This window comes from Melanerpes formicivorus, unplaced genomic scaffold (genome assembly GCF_026170545.1).
Source record: "Melanerpes formicivorus ecotype bairdi unplaced genomic scaffold, bMelFor1.0.p_v2 SCAF_84, whole genome shotgun sequence".
NCBI lineage: Eukaryota > Metazoa > Chordata > Aves > Piciformes > Picidae > Melanerpes > Melanerpes formicivorus.
In genome coordinates this window covers 2430863-2447573 of record NW_027142436.1, presented here as the reverse complement: position 1 = coordinate 2447573, position 16711 = coordinate 2430863, and the positions used below count along the sequence as shown (strand labels likewise).

General features: G+C 46.9%; 1 protein-coding gene across 4 annotated transcripts in view; it reads right to left on the bottom strand.

Annotated features, from left to right (window-relative positions):
• HHAT (hedgehog acyltransferase) overlaps positions 1-16711 on the bottom strand; it is a 272236-nt gene that overhangs the window by 175318 nt on the left and 80207 nt on the right. For all 4 annotated transcript variants that reach the window (XM_068165118.1, XM_068165116.1, XM_068165117.1 and 1 more), the window contains one exon: positions 11784-11934. In XM_068165118.1, the coding sequence (XP_068021219.1) occupies positions 11784-11934 (151 nt within the window). The remainder of the gene's footprint in view (positions 1-11783; positions 11935-16711) is intronic.

The window sequence follows — 16711 nt, the reverse complement described above, 5'->3', positions numbered from 1 at the left end:
ATGGCCAATCTCTCTTTCTAGGAAGAACTTCTTCCTAACATCCAGCCTAAACCTCCCCGGCACAGCTTGAGACTGTGTCCTCTTATTCTGGTGCTGGTTGCCTGGGAGAAGAGACCAACCCCCACCTGGCTACAACCTCCCTTCAGGGAGTTGTAGAGGGCTAAACAACCCCAGCTCCCTCAGCCTCTCCTCACAGGGCTGTGCTCCAGACCCCTCCCCAGCTTTGTTTGCCTTCTCTGGACACCTTCCAGCATCTCAACCTCCTTCCTAAGCTGAGGAGCCCAGAACTGGACACAGGACTCAAGGTGTGGCCTAACCAGTGCTGAGCACAGGGCACAATGACTTCCGAGCTCCTGCTGGCCACACTGTTCCTGATGCAGGCCAGGATGCCATTGGCCTTCTTGGCCACCTTGGCACACTGCAGGCTCATGTTCAGCCTACCATCAACCAGCACCCCCAGGTCCCTCTCTGCCTGGCTGCTCTCAGCCACTCTGACCCCAGCCTGTAGCACTGCATGGGGTTGCTGTGGCCAATGTGTAGAACCCAGCACTTGGATGTGTTCAATCTCCTGCCATTGGATTCTGCCCATCTGTCCAGCCTGTCAAGGTCCCTCTGCAGAGCAGAAGGGCAAAAAAGAGCCCTTCATTTTCTGACACTGTGTCCAAAGACCACATGAAAAGTTTCACAATAATGAAAACTAATATTCTTTAAGGTTTTTAAAGCACATCACCCACAAATAAATGCAGATTCAAGCTTTCCATGACACAATGGTTCTCCGGCATGTTCTTATTAGTACTGACTTGGGATCTGATTCAGTTTACATCTCCAAAAAGAACACACAAACCAGATCCTTTGACTTCATACTGTTAAAGTTTGCAATAGACAGCTTAACAAGGCTGATGGGCACTGATGTATATGGACTTCTGCACACCTTGGCAGTATTGATTTCTTCTCCCCTTTAGCTTTTAATGCCATTTTCTCCTTATTCATGAGCACTAGGCCGTTTCAAACTGTGCATGCTATTGTGTAATCCAGCTATCCTCTTAAGCAATCTAGTTCCTAGGGAAGTGATCATCTCTGAAAGTGCAGGGTGGAGAGAAGGTGCCTCTTCAATAGAGAGGCTGCAGCATTAACATTTTAAGATTAAAATCTGTGAGAAGCTAGACCATAAAGATATTTTTGTTTTACTTGAGACACTTTGAAAATATCAAAGGCTGAAAAATATACCAGAAGTGACTCTTCTAATCTCCAGGGAAAAAGAAAAGACAGAGAAGCCTGTCCCTCCCTTTCTTGTCTCCTAGCTCCCAGCTGCTGGCTAAGCCCCATTAGAGTCATGGCACACATAGCTTTCAAAGCCAGCTGTCTAGAACTGCAGGATAGATACAAAACAAATTACCTCAACATCTTGAAGCTCACTGCACAAGTAGGCTTGGCTCAGCATCCTCGCCTCAGGCACAGAACCCCAGTTAAGATCCTTCTGCAGCTTTGGGAAGCAGCTGCTGTTGTCACTGCAACTCCTTCCACAGCAAGGTGGGCAGCAGGTCTGAGCCACAGACCAGGATAGGCCATTCCAATTTCTACCAGGCTTTAGGCAATTTGCACTATATCCCTTCTTCCCACAGCCATGGAAATTTGGAGTTCCTTCACACTGCCTGGTTCCCCTTGCTTTGTGCAAAGTTTTCAAGGATTTGCAGCTTAACTGACTTCCCAGGATACTTGCCATGGGGTGGAGGTTATCACAGTATTGCCAAGATTGGGAGACCTCGAGGATCAAGTCCAACCTGTCACCACAGACCATGAGTAGACCCTGGCACCAAGTGCCACATCCAATCCCCTCTTGAACACCTCCAGGGATGGGGACTCCACCACCTCCCTGGGCAGCACATTCCAATGATGAATGACTCTCTCAGTGAAGAACTTTCTCCTCACCTCCAGCCTAAACTTCCCCTGGCACAGCTTGACACTGTGTCCTCTGGTGCTGGTGCTGATTGTCTGGGAGAAGAGACCAACCCCCTCCTGGCTACAAGCACCTTTCAGGTAGTTGTAGAGGGCAATGAGGTCTCCCCTGAGCCTCCTCTTCTCCAGGCTAAGCAACCCCAGCTCCCTCAGCCTCTCCTCACAAGGCTGTGCTCAAGGCCTCTCCCCAGCCTTGTTGCCCTTCTCTGGACACCTTCAAGTCTCTCAATGTCCTTCTTAAACTGAGGGGCCCAGAACTGGACACAGGACTCAAGGTGTGGCCTAACCAGTGCAGAGTACAGGGGCAGAATGACTTCCCTGCTCCTGCTGCCCACACTATTCCTAATACAGTCTAGGATGCCATTGGCCTTCTTGGCCACCTGGGCACACTGCTGGCTCATGTTTAGGCAGCTGTCGATCAGCACCCCCAGGTCCCTCTCTGTTTGGCAGCTCTCCAGCTGCCAAATGTTATGACCTGTTATTTTTAATCCTTCCTTTTTTCTCATGCAGCTATCTCCAGGTGATAGGTTGCAGGATACTCATTTGCTGTTGCTGCTACCATATAGTCAGAGAACTCACAGGAAGGAGAATTAGGATATTTTCTTCCTATCTCAAATTTTAAACCAAGATACACCATAGCAAGAGAGCACTATGATGTTCACACAGGACACAGAAGAATCTCACATGAGTTTCTCAGAGGACAAAGCCCTAAACTCTCACAGGCAATGAGAGGACACAGTCTCAGGCTGCACCAGGGGAGGTTCAGACTGGATGTTAGGATGAAATTCTACACAGAGAGAGAGATTGGCCATTGGAATAGGCTGCCCAGGGAGGTGGTGGAGTCACCATCCCTGGAGGTGTTTAGGAGGAGACTTGATAGGATCCTTGGTTGCATGGTTTAGTTGATTAGGTGGTGTTGGATGATACGTTGGACTCGATGATCTTGGAGGTCTCTTCCAAACTGGTCTGGTCTATTCTATTCTATCCTATGTCCAGAGGCATCATGAATACACATGGCTGCAGCACAGTTACAGTTGGACAATTATGATTCTGTTAACTAGTGTCAGAGTGGCTGGAGAGCTGCTAAACAGAGAGGGACCTGGGGGTGCTGATTGACAGCTGCCTAAATATGAGCCAGCAGTGTGCCCAGGTGGCCAAGAAGGCCAATGGCATCCTGGCCTGGATCAAGAACAGTGTGGCCAGCAGGAGCAGGGAAGTCATTGTGCCCTGTACTCTGCATTGGTTAGGCCACACCTTGAGTCCTGTGTCCAGTTCTGGGCCCCTCAGGTTAGGAAAGATGTTGAGATGGTGGAAGGTGTCCAGAGAAGGGCAAGAAAGCTGGGGAGGGGTCTGGAGCACAGCCCTGTGAGGAGAGGCTGAGGGAGCTGGGGTTGCTTAGCCTGGAGAAGAGGAGGCTCAGGGGAGACCTTATTGCTGTCTACGACTACCTGAAGGGTGGTTGCAGCCAGGAAGGGGTTGGTCTCTTCTCCCAGGCAACCAGCACCAGAACAAGAGGACACAGTCTCAAGCTGTGCCAGGGGAAGTTTAGGCTGGAGGTGAGAAGAAAGTTCTTCACTGAGAGAGTCATTGGTCATTGGAATGTGCTGCCCAGGGAGGTGGTGGAGTCACCATCCCTGGAGATGTTCAAGAGGGGACTGGATGTGGCACTTGGAGCCATGGTTTAGTCATGAGGTCTGTGGTGACAGGTAGGACTTGATGAACTTTGAGGTCTCTCCCAACCGTGTTGATATTGTGAACTTGTGCCAGACATTGGCTATGTGGGAATTTAAGGAGGCAAGATTCCCAAACCAAGCATTGATGGAAACACTATTTCTGATGTTATTTAAGCCCCCTTAATGATATCTTATGACATAAAGCCTTTCAGCAACTCACTCATCTTCATACATTTAATAAGTACCCAAAGGATTTATTCCAATACAAAAATCAGAAGCCCCAAGATGGGAAGCACATCATAAACTGCACTGAGACTAGAAGAACACAGGTGAAAGTGGACTTTAATTACTTCTTTCCCCCCTATAGGCCAGAAAATCCATTTTCCTTATTTAAAAATCCATTTCAGTCCTCACCACAAACTAAGAATAGGAAATCAGATGTAAATGCTGTCAAGTGTTTAAGCCAGGAGTAAGAGATGGTAAGTTTGCACTTGCTATTCATTATTGCACGTGGTCACAGTGATGTCTTGTGCTGGCACTCACACACAGCATCAGTATTAGACTTGTCTTTTCCCAGAAAGGATTCCTCAAGGAAGGGAAAATATCCTGTACAGTCCTCCCTGAGAGGAAACTGTTTCCAGAAGGGGGGGAAGGGGGAGGGGAAGGTTTCCAGAACATCAGCAAAAACACCAAAAAAACCTTCTTAGGACAAGGAAGAAAGAGATGGAGATGAGATTATATTTTCATCTGCAGATTCATCTCCTGTGGCACAGTTATAGCCAAGAACATCACTGGCCTACAGCAAAATGCTAATCCATAATTTGGAGCAATCCACTGAGAACTTGCACAGAGACAACGTTTGTCATCTAAGGCAAGCACCGGTTCTGCAGTAAGGAGGCAGATACCCCAGACTGAACTGCAGATGATTCCTTTCAAATCAGAACCCAGCTGCCATTTCTTGATGTCACCAAACTATCTCTGAGATGAATTTAACATATAAAAGCAGGTATTTGCTACAGAATGCAGAATTAACCAGGCTAGAAATGACACTTGAGATCATTGAGTCCAACCTATCACCCAACACCATCTAATCAACTAAACCATGGCAACAAGTGCCTCATCCAGGCTCTTCCTAAACACCTCCAGTGATGGTGACTCCACCACCTCCCTGGGCAGCACATTCCAATGGCCAATCTCTCTTTCTGGGAAAAACTTCTTCCTAACATCCAGCCTAAACCTCCCCTGGTGCAGCTTGAGACTGTGTCCTCTTGTTCTGGTGCTGGTTGCCTGGGAGAAGAGACTAACCCCCACCTGTCTACAACCTCCCTTCAGGTAGTTGTAGACAGCAAGAAGGTCTCCCCTGAGCCTCCTCTTCTCCAGGCTAAGCAATCCCAGCTCCCTCAGCCTCTCCTCGCAGGGCTGTGCTCAAGGCCTCTCCCCACCCTTGTTGCCCTTCTCTGGACACCTTCAAGTGTCTCAATGTCCTTCTTACACTGAGGAGCCCAGAACTTGATAGAGGACTCAAGGTGTGGCCTAACCAGTGCTGAGCACAGGGCAGAATGACCTCCCTGCTCCTGCTGGCCACACTGTTCCTGATGCAGGCCAGGATGCCATTGGCCCTCCTGGCCGCCTGGGCACACTGCTGGCTCATGTTCAGCCTACTATCAACCACTACCCCCAGGTCCCTTTCTGTCTGGCTGCTCTCAGCCACTCTGACCCCATCCTGTAGCACTGCATGGGGTTGTTGTGGCCAATGTGTAGAACCCAGCACTGAGATGTGTTCAATCTCATGCCATTGGACTGTGCCCATCTGTCCAGTCTGCCAAGGTCCCTCTGCAGAGCCCTGCTACCCTCTATCAGATCAACCCCTGACTGTATTTGAGTCTGTACATGCAAAATACAGCCCTCCTGGTCCAACCATTAGTGTGGAACAAAATGAGGGCTTGACTCAAGCCAGGTTCCAGTCTAGTCACGAATCAGAGTATTAAGTACAAGGTGGAAAGTACAACTTGCAGCATGGTACTTGAAAATGGCCAGATCTTTCTCCATCTTTGTATTATTTCATCTTCATCTGGCAGCACTTTTTCAACTGCATTTTCTTTATTCTGGATGAAATTCTGCTACCTGTGAAATCTGCTTTTCAAGTACTACTTCTTAGAGTCTTCCTGAAGAACCTCTACCCTTGCAGAAGCTAACCTGTATTAAACATGCATAAAGTTTTAACACAATTTGTCCCCAAGACACTTGCCTCTAAATTATTTTGGGATAAGACACTTGGGAATGTGCAGATTTTTATGTGGATAGCCAGAGAAGAGGCAGCATTGTGCTTCTGTATATTTCAGGTCAGTCTATGACCTGAGATAACTGGTTTCTTATTCCATGCTGCTCCCACAGCATGTCAAAACACATCCAGTCAATGAGCCCAACATCTCTGAGGAAGGGCACTTACCACACTCACTAACATAGTATGGACAGAGAAATATGGAAGCATGATCCCCCCCAACAGAATCTGTGCTAAAACTTGTCCTAATTACATAGCCAAATTAGAATAGAATAAAATCAGAATAAAAACCAGGTAGGAAGAGACCTTCAAGAACGTCGAGTTCAACCTAACACCCAACACCATCTAATCAACTAAACCAAGGCAAAAAGTGCCTCATCAAGTCTCCTCCTAAACACCTCCAGTGATGGTGACTCCACCACCTCCCTGGGCAGCACATTCCAATGGGCAATTTCTCTCTCTATGAAGAATTTCTTCCTAACATCCATCCTAAACCTCCCCTGGTGCAGCTTGAGATTGTGTCCTCTTGTTCTGGTGCTGGCTACAACCTCCCTTCAGGCAGCTGTAGACAGCAAGAAGTTCTCCCCTGAGCCTCCCCTTCTCCAGACTAAGCAACCCCAGCTCCCTCAGCCTCTCCTCACAGGGCTGTGCTCCAAACCCCTCCCCAGCTTTGTTGCCCTTCTCTGGACACCTTCTAGCAACTCAACATCTTTCCTAAACTGAGGGACCCAGAACTGGACACAGGACTCAAGGTGTGGCCTAAGCAGTGCTGAATACAGGGACAGAATGATTTCCCTGCTCCTGCTGTCCACACTGTTCCTGATCCAGGACAGGATGCCATTGGCCTGCTTGGCCACACTGCTGGCTCATGTTGCTTTTAACCTCAGTAACAACAAAACCAAGTTTTACTTCCTCATGACTTCAGATTAAGCAGATACTAAAAGCTAATTTGGTGTGTCACTGAACTGCTGCCCTATCTGAAAATCAGGAGCTGGAAAACTCCTTTTCCACAGCTATAATTAAGCTTCTGAATAGCAATACATTTATCATGCATTTATCGACTGTGCAGCTGCATCTTTAGCCAGATAATGATATCCTGGTACCACATTCAAATCTCTGTTTGTCTTGAGACAGTAAACAAGATTGCTAGGGGTTTTTTTTGACTCAAGAGATTGTTTTGATTAAATACAAATAAATGCAAATTAGGCAGAATCTGCTAGGAAGTTGATAACTCCTTTTTTAATTAAAGCCTTTTGTTTTCAGCTTTGCCTGGACAGGGCCTGGTTTAGTGGCTACTATCACAAACAGGGAGGCAGGCTCCCTGATTTTGTTTCTACCACCTTCTTTGCTTTTCAGCTCTAGAGAAATTTTAGACATGGCTGTGGTGTACCTCTTGTCTTCCTGATGGAAAGCTTTTCCACCTGCTGTATCACATGGTAAATTATGTCTGCATGTACTGATTATAAATGGCACTGGGCTGGATGCATCAGAGCAAAAGCTTTGCTGTTATGCTCAAAGGACACCAGGTGGTAGTGGAAGACTTCTTAGTAGCATATTTGCATTGCTTACATTGTGACACTTAAGTTGTCTTTCTCTTCAGGCTACCTTCTCTGCTGCAAAATCTGTTCTTCTAACAAATTAGAGACATAAAAATACTCTTCTGAAAGCCTAGCTAGCATAGTACTCTCTTCTGAGAGTACCCTAAAGTGGATGCCAGCAAGGATTAAATTGAGTCAAGCATACACAAGCACATTTTTCTGAGCCATGTCCCCAGTGCCAGCCAGCAGATAACAGTGGTGTGCTCAATGTTGTTTGGCTTACTCCACTCCACTTCATTTCCCAGCCTGGCCCTACAAGCCTTTTGTGAGCTTTACCAGGCTGCTGGTTTATGAAACCAGAGCCTGGTACAGATCTCCTCACCAGCTTAAAAATAGACACTGCGCTAGTAAAATTTAAATGTGGTCTACTGACCTGGTCTGAGTCAGAACAGACCAGACCAGACCAGGTTGGAAGAGACCTTCAAGATCATGGTGTTCAACCCATCAACCAATCCAACCCACCTAATCAACTAACCCATGGCACCAAGCACCCCAGCAAGTCTCCTCCGGAACACCTCCAGGGATGGTGACTCCACCACCTCCCCAGGCAGCCCATTCCAATGGGCAATCACTCTCTCTGTGTAGAACTTCCTCCTAACCTCCAGCCTAAACCTCCCCTGGCACAGCCTGAGACTGTGTCCTCTTGTTCTGGTGCTGGTTGCCTGGGAGAAGAGACCAATCTCTTCCTGTCTACAATTTCCTTCAGGTAGTTATAGAGAGCAATAAGGTCTCCCCTGAGCCTCCTCTTCTCCAGGCTAAGCAACCCCAGCTCCCTCAGCCTCTCCTCACAGGGCTGTGTTCCAAACCCCTCCCCAGCTTCGTTGCCCTTCTCTGGACACCTTCCAGCAAGTCAACCTCCTTCCTAAACTGAGGGGCCCAGAACTGGACACAGGACTCGAGGTGTGGTCTGACCAGTGCAGTGTACAGGGGCAGAATGACCTCCCTGCTCCTGCTGGCCACACTGTTCCTGATGCAGGCCAGGATGCCATTGGCCCTCTTGGCTGCCTGGGCATTCTGCAGGCTCATGCTCAGCCTACCATCAACCAGCACCCCCAGGTCCCTCTCTGCCTGGCTGCTCTCCAGCCACTCTGACCCCAGCCTGTAGCACTGCCTGGGGTTGCTGTGGCCAAAGTGCAGAACAGAACTGGTTCTGAGATTTTACTTTTCAGCTCAGTCCCTTCTAAGTACCTGCACTTTGTGCAGTTAACAGCAGATGTTTTCACAGACTGTGTGCTTCTAGTAGTGATATCTACAGTTAGTACCAAGCACTGACATGAAGAAAGGCTCTTGCCTGTACTTGCTCCTGTACAGACCAAGACAGCACCTAAACCTTGTGTGCTACATTGAGGGTGCAGAAAGTAAAAGGCTCCATCTACAAGGAGGAGTGAACAGGAAAGGTGACCCTAAAATGACCAAAGTGTGCCATAGAGCATATTGGGTACAACTCTGAGGATCAGTGTCTTCTTCAATGGCCAGCAGCTGAGGAGGACTCTGTCCATTGTGCCTTTGATCCCAGTCTATGTGCTACAGAATCCAGTTCTAGAATCTAGTTCCAGAAACCAGGTTCTCTCTGCTGCGGAGTCCAGCACAAGACTTTCCTGGTGCCTGATCACAGCCTTCAGTGATGACTGTGATTACAGTGATGCACTGGTTAGGCCACACCTTGAGTCCTGTGTCCAGTTCTGGGCCCCACAGGTTAGGAAGGATGTTGAGTTGCTGGAAGGTGTCCAGAGAAGGGCAACAAGGCTGGGGAGGGGTCTGGAGCACAGCCCTGTGAGGAGAGGCTGAGGGAGCTGGGGTTGCTTAGCCTGGAGAAGAGGAGGCTGAGGGGAGACCTCATTGCTCTCTACAACTCCCTGAAGGAAGGTTGCAGCCAGGAGGGGGTTGGTCTCTTCTCCCAGGCAACCAGCACCAACAGAACAAGAGGACACAGTCTCAAGCTGCGCCAGGGGAAGTTTAGGCTGGAGGTTAGGAGAAAGTTCTTCACTGAGAGAGTTGTTAGCCATTGGAATGTGCTGCCCAGGGAGGTGGTGGAGTCACCATCAATGAAGGTGTTCAAGGTGGGACTGGACGTGGCACTTGGTGCCATGGTTTAGTCATGAGGTCTGTGGTGACAGGTTGGACTCAAATGATCTTTGAGGTCTCTTCCAACCTTGGTGATTCTGTGATTTGGGTTTTGCCCCCTCTTCCTACTGCATTTCTTTGAATCCTACCCATCTACAGCTGCATCTATTACAAACCATAAAGCTTCCTGTTACAATGTGCTTCAAGCTGAAAGAAACATTAAAATCTCATCCAATAAAGCTCAGGGTTTATGACTAACATGAAAAACCTTTACTCATATTGCAAAGCAGTTGGAGACCAGGCAGGGTAAGCACCATTGTGCTAGGCTCTGCACTACAAAGCTGTCAAGTCTAAATCATCTTAGGTTATTGTTTCCAGAAGTCTGGGGCACAGCATTCCACAGACTAGAGGTGCAGAGCAAAAGAAGGGAGGGGAAAAGTCAAGTGAATCCATCATGAACACACAGGGGCTAAACAGCAAGCTGAATCCACCTGGGAAACAATTCTCAGGACAAATTCTTCAGTGAAGACTGACTTAAAGCAGCCACAAGACTGAAAATCAATACCTTTTCTTGGGTGAAATATCATGCTGAAACACTTCAAAAGCAAAAGGGATCTGGAAATTCCTTCTCCATTATGAAAAACTACCATTTTTTATAGTCTTTTTTAATGTCTTTAAGACTTTCCCTACTGCACAACTATATATGGGAGTGTTTTAAGTACAACTTTCCTCATAGGGTAATTAATCAATCATTTATTTTCCTACTCTGTGAGAATATGTAACTAAAATATGGGGTTGGACCAAGACTGGAAAATGAATCATTTAATAGATATCTAGAAAAAAAATGATGCTACATTAGCAAAGCTAAATGGCTTGAGTCTAATTCAAATTATTTGGAGGATGAAAGTCATAGAATCAATAAGGTTGGAAGAGACCTCAAAGATCATCAAGTCCAACCTGTCACCCAAGACCTCATGACTACTAGACCATGGCTCCACGTGCCACGTCCAATCCGCTCTTGAACACCTCCAGGGATGGGGACTCCACCACCTCCCCAGGCAGCACATTCCAATGGCTAACAACTCTCTCTGAGAAGAACTTTCTCCTCACCTCAAGCCTAAATCTCCCCTGGTGCAGCTTGAGACTGTGTCCTCTTGTTCTGGTGCTGGTTGCCTGGAAGATGAGACCAACCTCCACCTGGCTACAACCTCCCTTCAGGTAGTTATAGAGAGCAAGAAGGTGTCCCCTGAGTCTCCTCTTCTCCAGGCTAAGCAACCCCAGCTCCCTCAGCCTCTCCTCACAGGGCTGTGCTCAAGGCCTCTCCCCAGCCTTGTTGCCCTTCTCTGGACATGTTCAAGAGTCTCAATGTCCTTCTTAAATTGAGGGGCCCAGAACTGGACACAGGACTCAAGGTGTGGCCTAAGCAGTGCTGACTACAGGGTACAATGACTTCCCTGCACCTGCTGGCCACACTATTCCTGATGCAGGCCAGGATGCCATTGGCCTTCTTGGCCACCTGGGCACACTGCTGGCTCATGTTCAGCCTACTATCAACCAGCACCCCCAGGTCTCTCTTGCCTGGCTGCTCTCCAGCCACTCTGACCGCAGCCTGTAGCACTGCATGGGGTTGTTGTGGCCAAAGTGCAGCACCCAGCACTTGGACTTGTTAAATGTTCATCCTATTGGACTCTGCCCATCTGTCCAGCCTGTCAAGGTCCCTCTGCAGAGCTCTCCTACCCTCTGACAGATCAACTCTTGCCCCCATGTTGGTGTCATCTGCAAATCTACTGATGATGGACTCAATCCCTTAGTCCAGATCATCAATAAAGATATTGATCAGGATGGGGCCCAGCACTGATCCCTGGGGCACACCACTAGTGCCTGGCTGCCAGCTGGATGTGGCACCATTCACCACCACTCTCTGGGCTCAGCCCTCTAGCCAGTTCCTAACCCAGCACAGAGTGCTGCTGCCCAAGCCAGGGGCTGACAGCTTGGCCACGAATCCTGGCAGGGATGCTTGCCCCTAAGTGCTGCAGCAGGCAAACAAACAATCAAATAGACATGCTTACAGAAAGTGCTAAAGATGTGTTTTGTCAAAGAAAAAAGCATGAGAACATGAAAGCAAACTTGTATGTGACCACAAACACACACAGGCATGACTTTATCCACTGATTACCATGTATCAGTGCTTGAAAAGCAATCATGACTAACCTCCACATTTTAGTGAAACTGTGCATCAGACTCACACAGCAAGGCAGGGCTGGGGGTTTGAGTCCATCCATCTGAAGGATGAGAGCAGGAACACCATACAGAACCAGGTATTTCACATAAAAGAACAGCACTTGAGCTAAAGCCAGGCCACCTGAAAACAATCAAGAAAAGAGATATCAACAAACCCAAACCTTAACTTCTGAATCTTATAAAAGTACTTATGAAAGCCATTAATACTGATGAGTTCCAAAGAGCCATCATTCAAAGAGCTTAGGCATCATCAGCTGATAAGGCACAGTTACAGGACAAGAGCATATGCAATTGTAACTTTAGGCATGTGCTCAAATAGAATAGTACCACTGCTCCAATATGCAAGCATCTGCAGTTGCACTTTCAATAATCTTTGGACTGTGAGTTGTGACTGCTATAAAAACAAATATAGAATAGGAGAGAATAGGAGAGAATGGAATAGAATAGGAGAGAATAGGAGAGAATGGAATAGAATAGGAGAGAATAGGAGAGAATAGAATAGGAGAGAATAGGAGAGAATAGAATAGGAGAGAATAGGAGAGAATAGAATAGGAGAGAATAGGAGAGAATGGAATAGGAGAGAATAGGAGAGAATGGAATAGGAGAGAATAGGAGAGAATGGAATAGGAGAGAATAGGAGAGAATGGAATAGGAGAGAATAGAAGGGAATGGAATAGGAGAGAATAGAAGGGAATGGAATAGGAGAGAATAGAAGGGAATGGAATAGGAGAGAATAGAAGGGAATGGAATAGGAGAGAATAGAAGGGAATGGAATAGGAGAGAATAGAAGGGAATGGAATAGGAGAGAATAGAAGGGAATGGAATAGGAGAGAATAGAAGGGAATGGAATAGGAGAGAATAGAAGGGAATGGAATAGGAGAGAATAGAATGGAATGGAATAGGAGAGAATAGAATAGACCAGACCAGACCAGACCAGACCAGGTTGGAAAAGATCTTTGAGATCATCCAGTCCAACCTATCACCCAACATCTTCTAATCAACTAAACCATGGCACCAAGTGCTTCATCCAGTCTCTTCCTAAACACCTCCAGTCGTGGTGACTCCACCACCTCCCTGGGCAGCACATTCCAACAGCCAATCTCTCTTTCTGGGAAGAATTTCTTCCTAACATTCAGCTTAAACCTCCCCTGGCACAGCTTGAGACTGTGTTCTGTGTTCTGGTGCTGGCCACGAATAGCATAGCGTAGCGTAGCGTAGCATAGCGTAGCATAAACGACGTTGGAAGAGACCTTCACAGACTCACACAAAATCACAGAATCACCAAGGTTGGAAGAGACCTCAAATATCATTGAGTCCAACCTGTCACCACAGACCTCATGACTAGACCATGGCACCAAGTGCCACGTCCAATCCCCCTCTTGAACACCTCCAGGGATGGTGACTCCACCACCTCCCTGGGCAGCACATTCCAATGGCCAAGCTCTCTTTCTGGGAAGAAGTTCTTCCTAACATCCAGTCTAAACCTCCCCTGGTGCATCTTGAGACTGTGTCCTCTTGTTCTGTTGGTGATTGCCTGGGAGCTTTATCTTGAGCTAAAAATGAGAACACACTGAACATTTACCACGCAGGGACAAGAATTTCCTTTCACTTGTGCTCCCCAAAACACCCCATGCTAGATCCCTCCTGCTGCAGCCAAGGTATAGAAGACTGAAACTCCACTTAGCATAATACCTAAGGCATATTTCACTTTAAATCCACAGGACAAAGGCCTCCTTAAGATGCTTTAGATACATGGCTTCCAATGATGACATTGTGGCAGCATGTTTGTTCACAACACAAAAAATCTTGCACTGATAGGGGATTAAAATCATGCTGGCAACTCTCAGTGTTACTACTCATGCAAGTAAGAATCTTAGAATGCATTATAAGTAAAGCAAGATGATTAATATTAATATTCTAAATGCCTTCTGCTGAATAAAATGTTATTTGACCAATAATTATAAGAAAAAAATAAAGGCAATGAAAAGAAAAGGTCAACACCTTATAAACTGGTGAGAGCTCGCTCCAAATCCAAGTGCCAGGTGCTGCACTTTGGCCACAGCAACCCCATGCAGAGCTACAGGCTGGGGTCAGAGTGGCTGGAGAGCAGCCAGGCAGAAAGGGACCTGGGGGTGCTGATTGACAGCTGCCTAAACATGAGCCAGCAGTGTGCCCAGGTGGACAAGAAGGCCAATGGCATCCTGGCCTGCATTAGGAAGAGTGTGGCCAGCAGGAGCAGGGAAGTCATTGTGCCCCTGTACTCTGCACTGGTTAGGCCACACCTTGAGTCCTGTGTCCAGTTCTGGGCCCCTCAGTTTAGGAAGGACATTGAGACACTTGAAGGTGTCCAGAGAAGGGCAACAAGGCTGGGGAGAGGCCTTGAGCACAGCCCTCTGAGGAGAGGCTGAGGGAGCTGGGGTTGCTTAGCCTGGAGAAGAGGAGGCTCAGGGGTGACCTCATTGCTCTCTCCAACTTCCTGAAGGGTGGTTGTAGCCAGGAGGGGGTTGGTCTCTTCTCCCAGGCAGCCAGCACCAGAGGACACAGTCTCAATCTGTGCCAGGGGAAGTTTAGGCTCAAGGCAAGGAGAAAGTTCTTCACTGAGAGAGTTGTTAGCCATTGGAATGTGCTGCCCATGGAGGTGGTGGAGTCCCCATCCCTGGAGGTGTTCAAGAGGGGATTGGAAGTAGCACTTGGTGCCATGGTCTAGTCATGAGATCTGTGATGACAGGTTGAACTTGATGATCTTTGAGGTCTCTTCCAACCTTGGTGATACTGTGATTCTCTAAAATTTCCACTGACTTGGGTGAACTTTTCCATGTGACAGCTGACAGAAAATCTAACCTCAAAGGAAAGAAAATAAAATTATAATAACTTGGAAGAGTGAAAAAAAAAACACAATTGTTACATCTCCTTCCTTTCCAGTGTTTGGTTTTCCCTCACTGATACTAACCAATTTGAGATTTTACTGGAGTACTTTAGACATTCAATTTTAAAACCTTCCAGCAGACTTTCCTCACAGACAAAGTTTTCAGTTGTTCTCCAGCAGCAGAAGTCCATCACCACCTGAAAAATCTGCTGGGTTTTTGTGGCAAAACATCCCTCTGGCATTCTAATGCTGACTAATGACTATTCTGTGGAAGGCAACCAGAAGTCAAACACTAGAAACTCATCTGAAATATTACAGGCAAGGGTGAAATTCTGGCACTAACAATGGAAATTGCAAGACTCCCACTGCTCTACACATGGCCAGCATTTTGTTGCTACAGTCCAACCTTTCCAGTTTTAATATCATGATCCAAGTGTGGAATGGAATGGAATGGAATGGAATGGAATGGAATGGAATGGAATGGAATGGAATGGAATGGAATGGAATGGAATGGAATGGAATGGAATGGAATGGAATGGAATGGAATGGAATGGAATGGAATGGAATGGAATGGAATGGAATGGAATGGAATGGAATGGAATGGAATGGAATGGAATGGAATGGAATGGAATGGAATGGAATGGAATGGAATGGAATGGATCAGACCAGGTTGGAAGAGACCTTCAAGATCATCGTGTCCAACCTATCATCCAACACCACCCAACCAACTAACCCATGGCACCAAGCACCCCATCAAGTCTCCTCCTGAACACCTCCAATGATAGCAACTCCACCACCTCCCCAGGCAGCACATTCCAATGGGCAACCATAAGAAATACTTATGCCATACAAAGGAAAAATGGATGTTAGAACATAATACCTAAACATGAAGCTTTCCTTCAGGGAAACAGCCTTCCAGTATTCAACAACATTCTTCCCCAGAGGAAAATGAACAATCAGAAGGACAATTTGGATATTAGGCAATTAGCTACCCTTTAGATTACTGCTAAATCATCTATACAGACAACTTTCTGCTCTAATTCCCATTTCATTCAGTTTCTCCTTCTTTTTCTAACAAATTTCACTGAAGAACTGGATGCTGACACCCACACAAACCCATTAGGAAGATCACAGCTGTATGGGCACTGGTAACATTCAACATCCTTTGGCTGAGCATGATGGAAAGAGATTTAGTGTCACAGAATACCACTCTCTTGACACCACAAAAGCAATGCATTCAATTTCAAACACAATGAGGAAAGATTCTGAGATAATACTCAGGTTTCAAGGGGGAAAACAAAGAGGGGGGACAAAAAGAGGGGAAAAAAGGCATTTTCACCATCTCTAGTAACATGCATCTAAACTATCATTACTGTTAACAAGCAGACAGCTCCACAGCACTGGTATTTCAGATAAACATAGACATCACATCACTGATCATTACCCAGCACACACCAGCAACTCTGCAGGGGGCATTTCTAAGACTAACTAATACTAGAAACATGACAGTCCCTATCAGTCTCAATCTGCACCAGGGGAAGTTTAGACTCGAGGTGAGGAGAAAGTTCTTCCCAGAGAGAGTAATTGGCCACTGGAATGTGCTGCCCAGGGAGGTGGTGGAGTCACCGTCCCTGGAGGTGTTCAAGAGGGGATTGGATGTGGCACTTGGTGCTATGGTCTAGCCATGAGGTCTGTGGTGACAGGTTGGATTTGATGATCTTTGAGGTCTTTTCCAACCTTATTGATTCTATGATTCCGTGATTATGAGGACAACAGCAGAAGGTTACCCTTTTTACAGCTATATTGACCTTGTAGCATTAATGACTGTAGATGCCTGTTTCTGTCGAGTACCAGGGCAAATTCAGCTAGAGAGAACACCTATCAGAGAGAAGCAGTTGTCTTTCAAGAGGGTTACTGACATAAGGCACCAGTCTATTAAAAGACATACATTCAGAACAGCTCAAAATTCGGGGCCATATGTTCAAGTCCAGAATTGCAGGCTTCAGGTTTATTTACTCTTTCCCTTACTTTT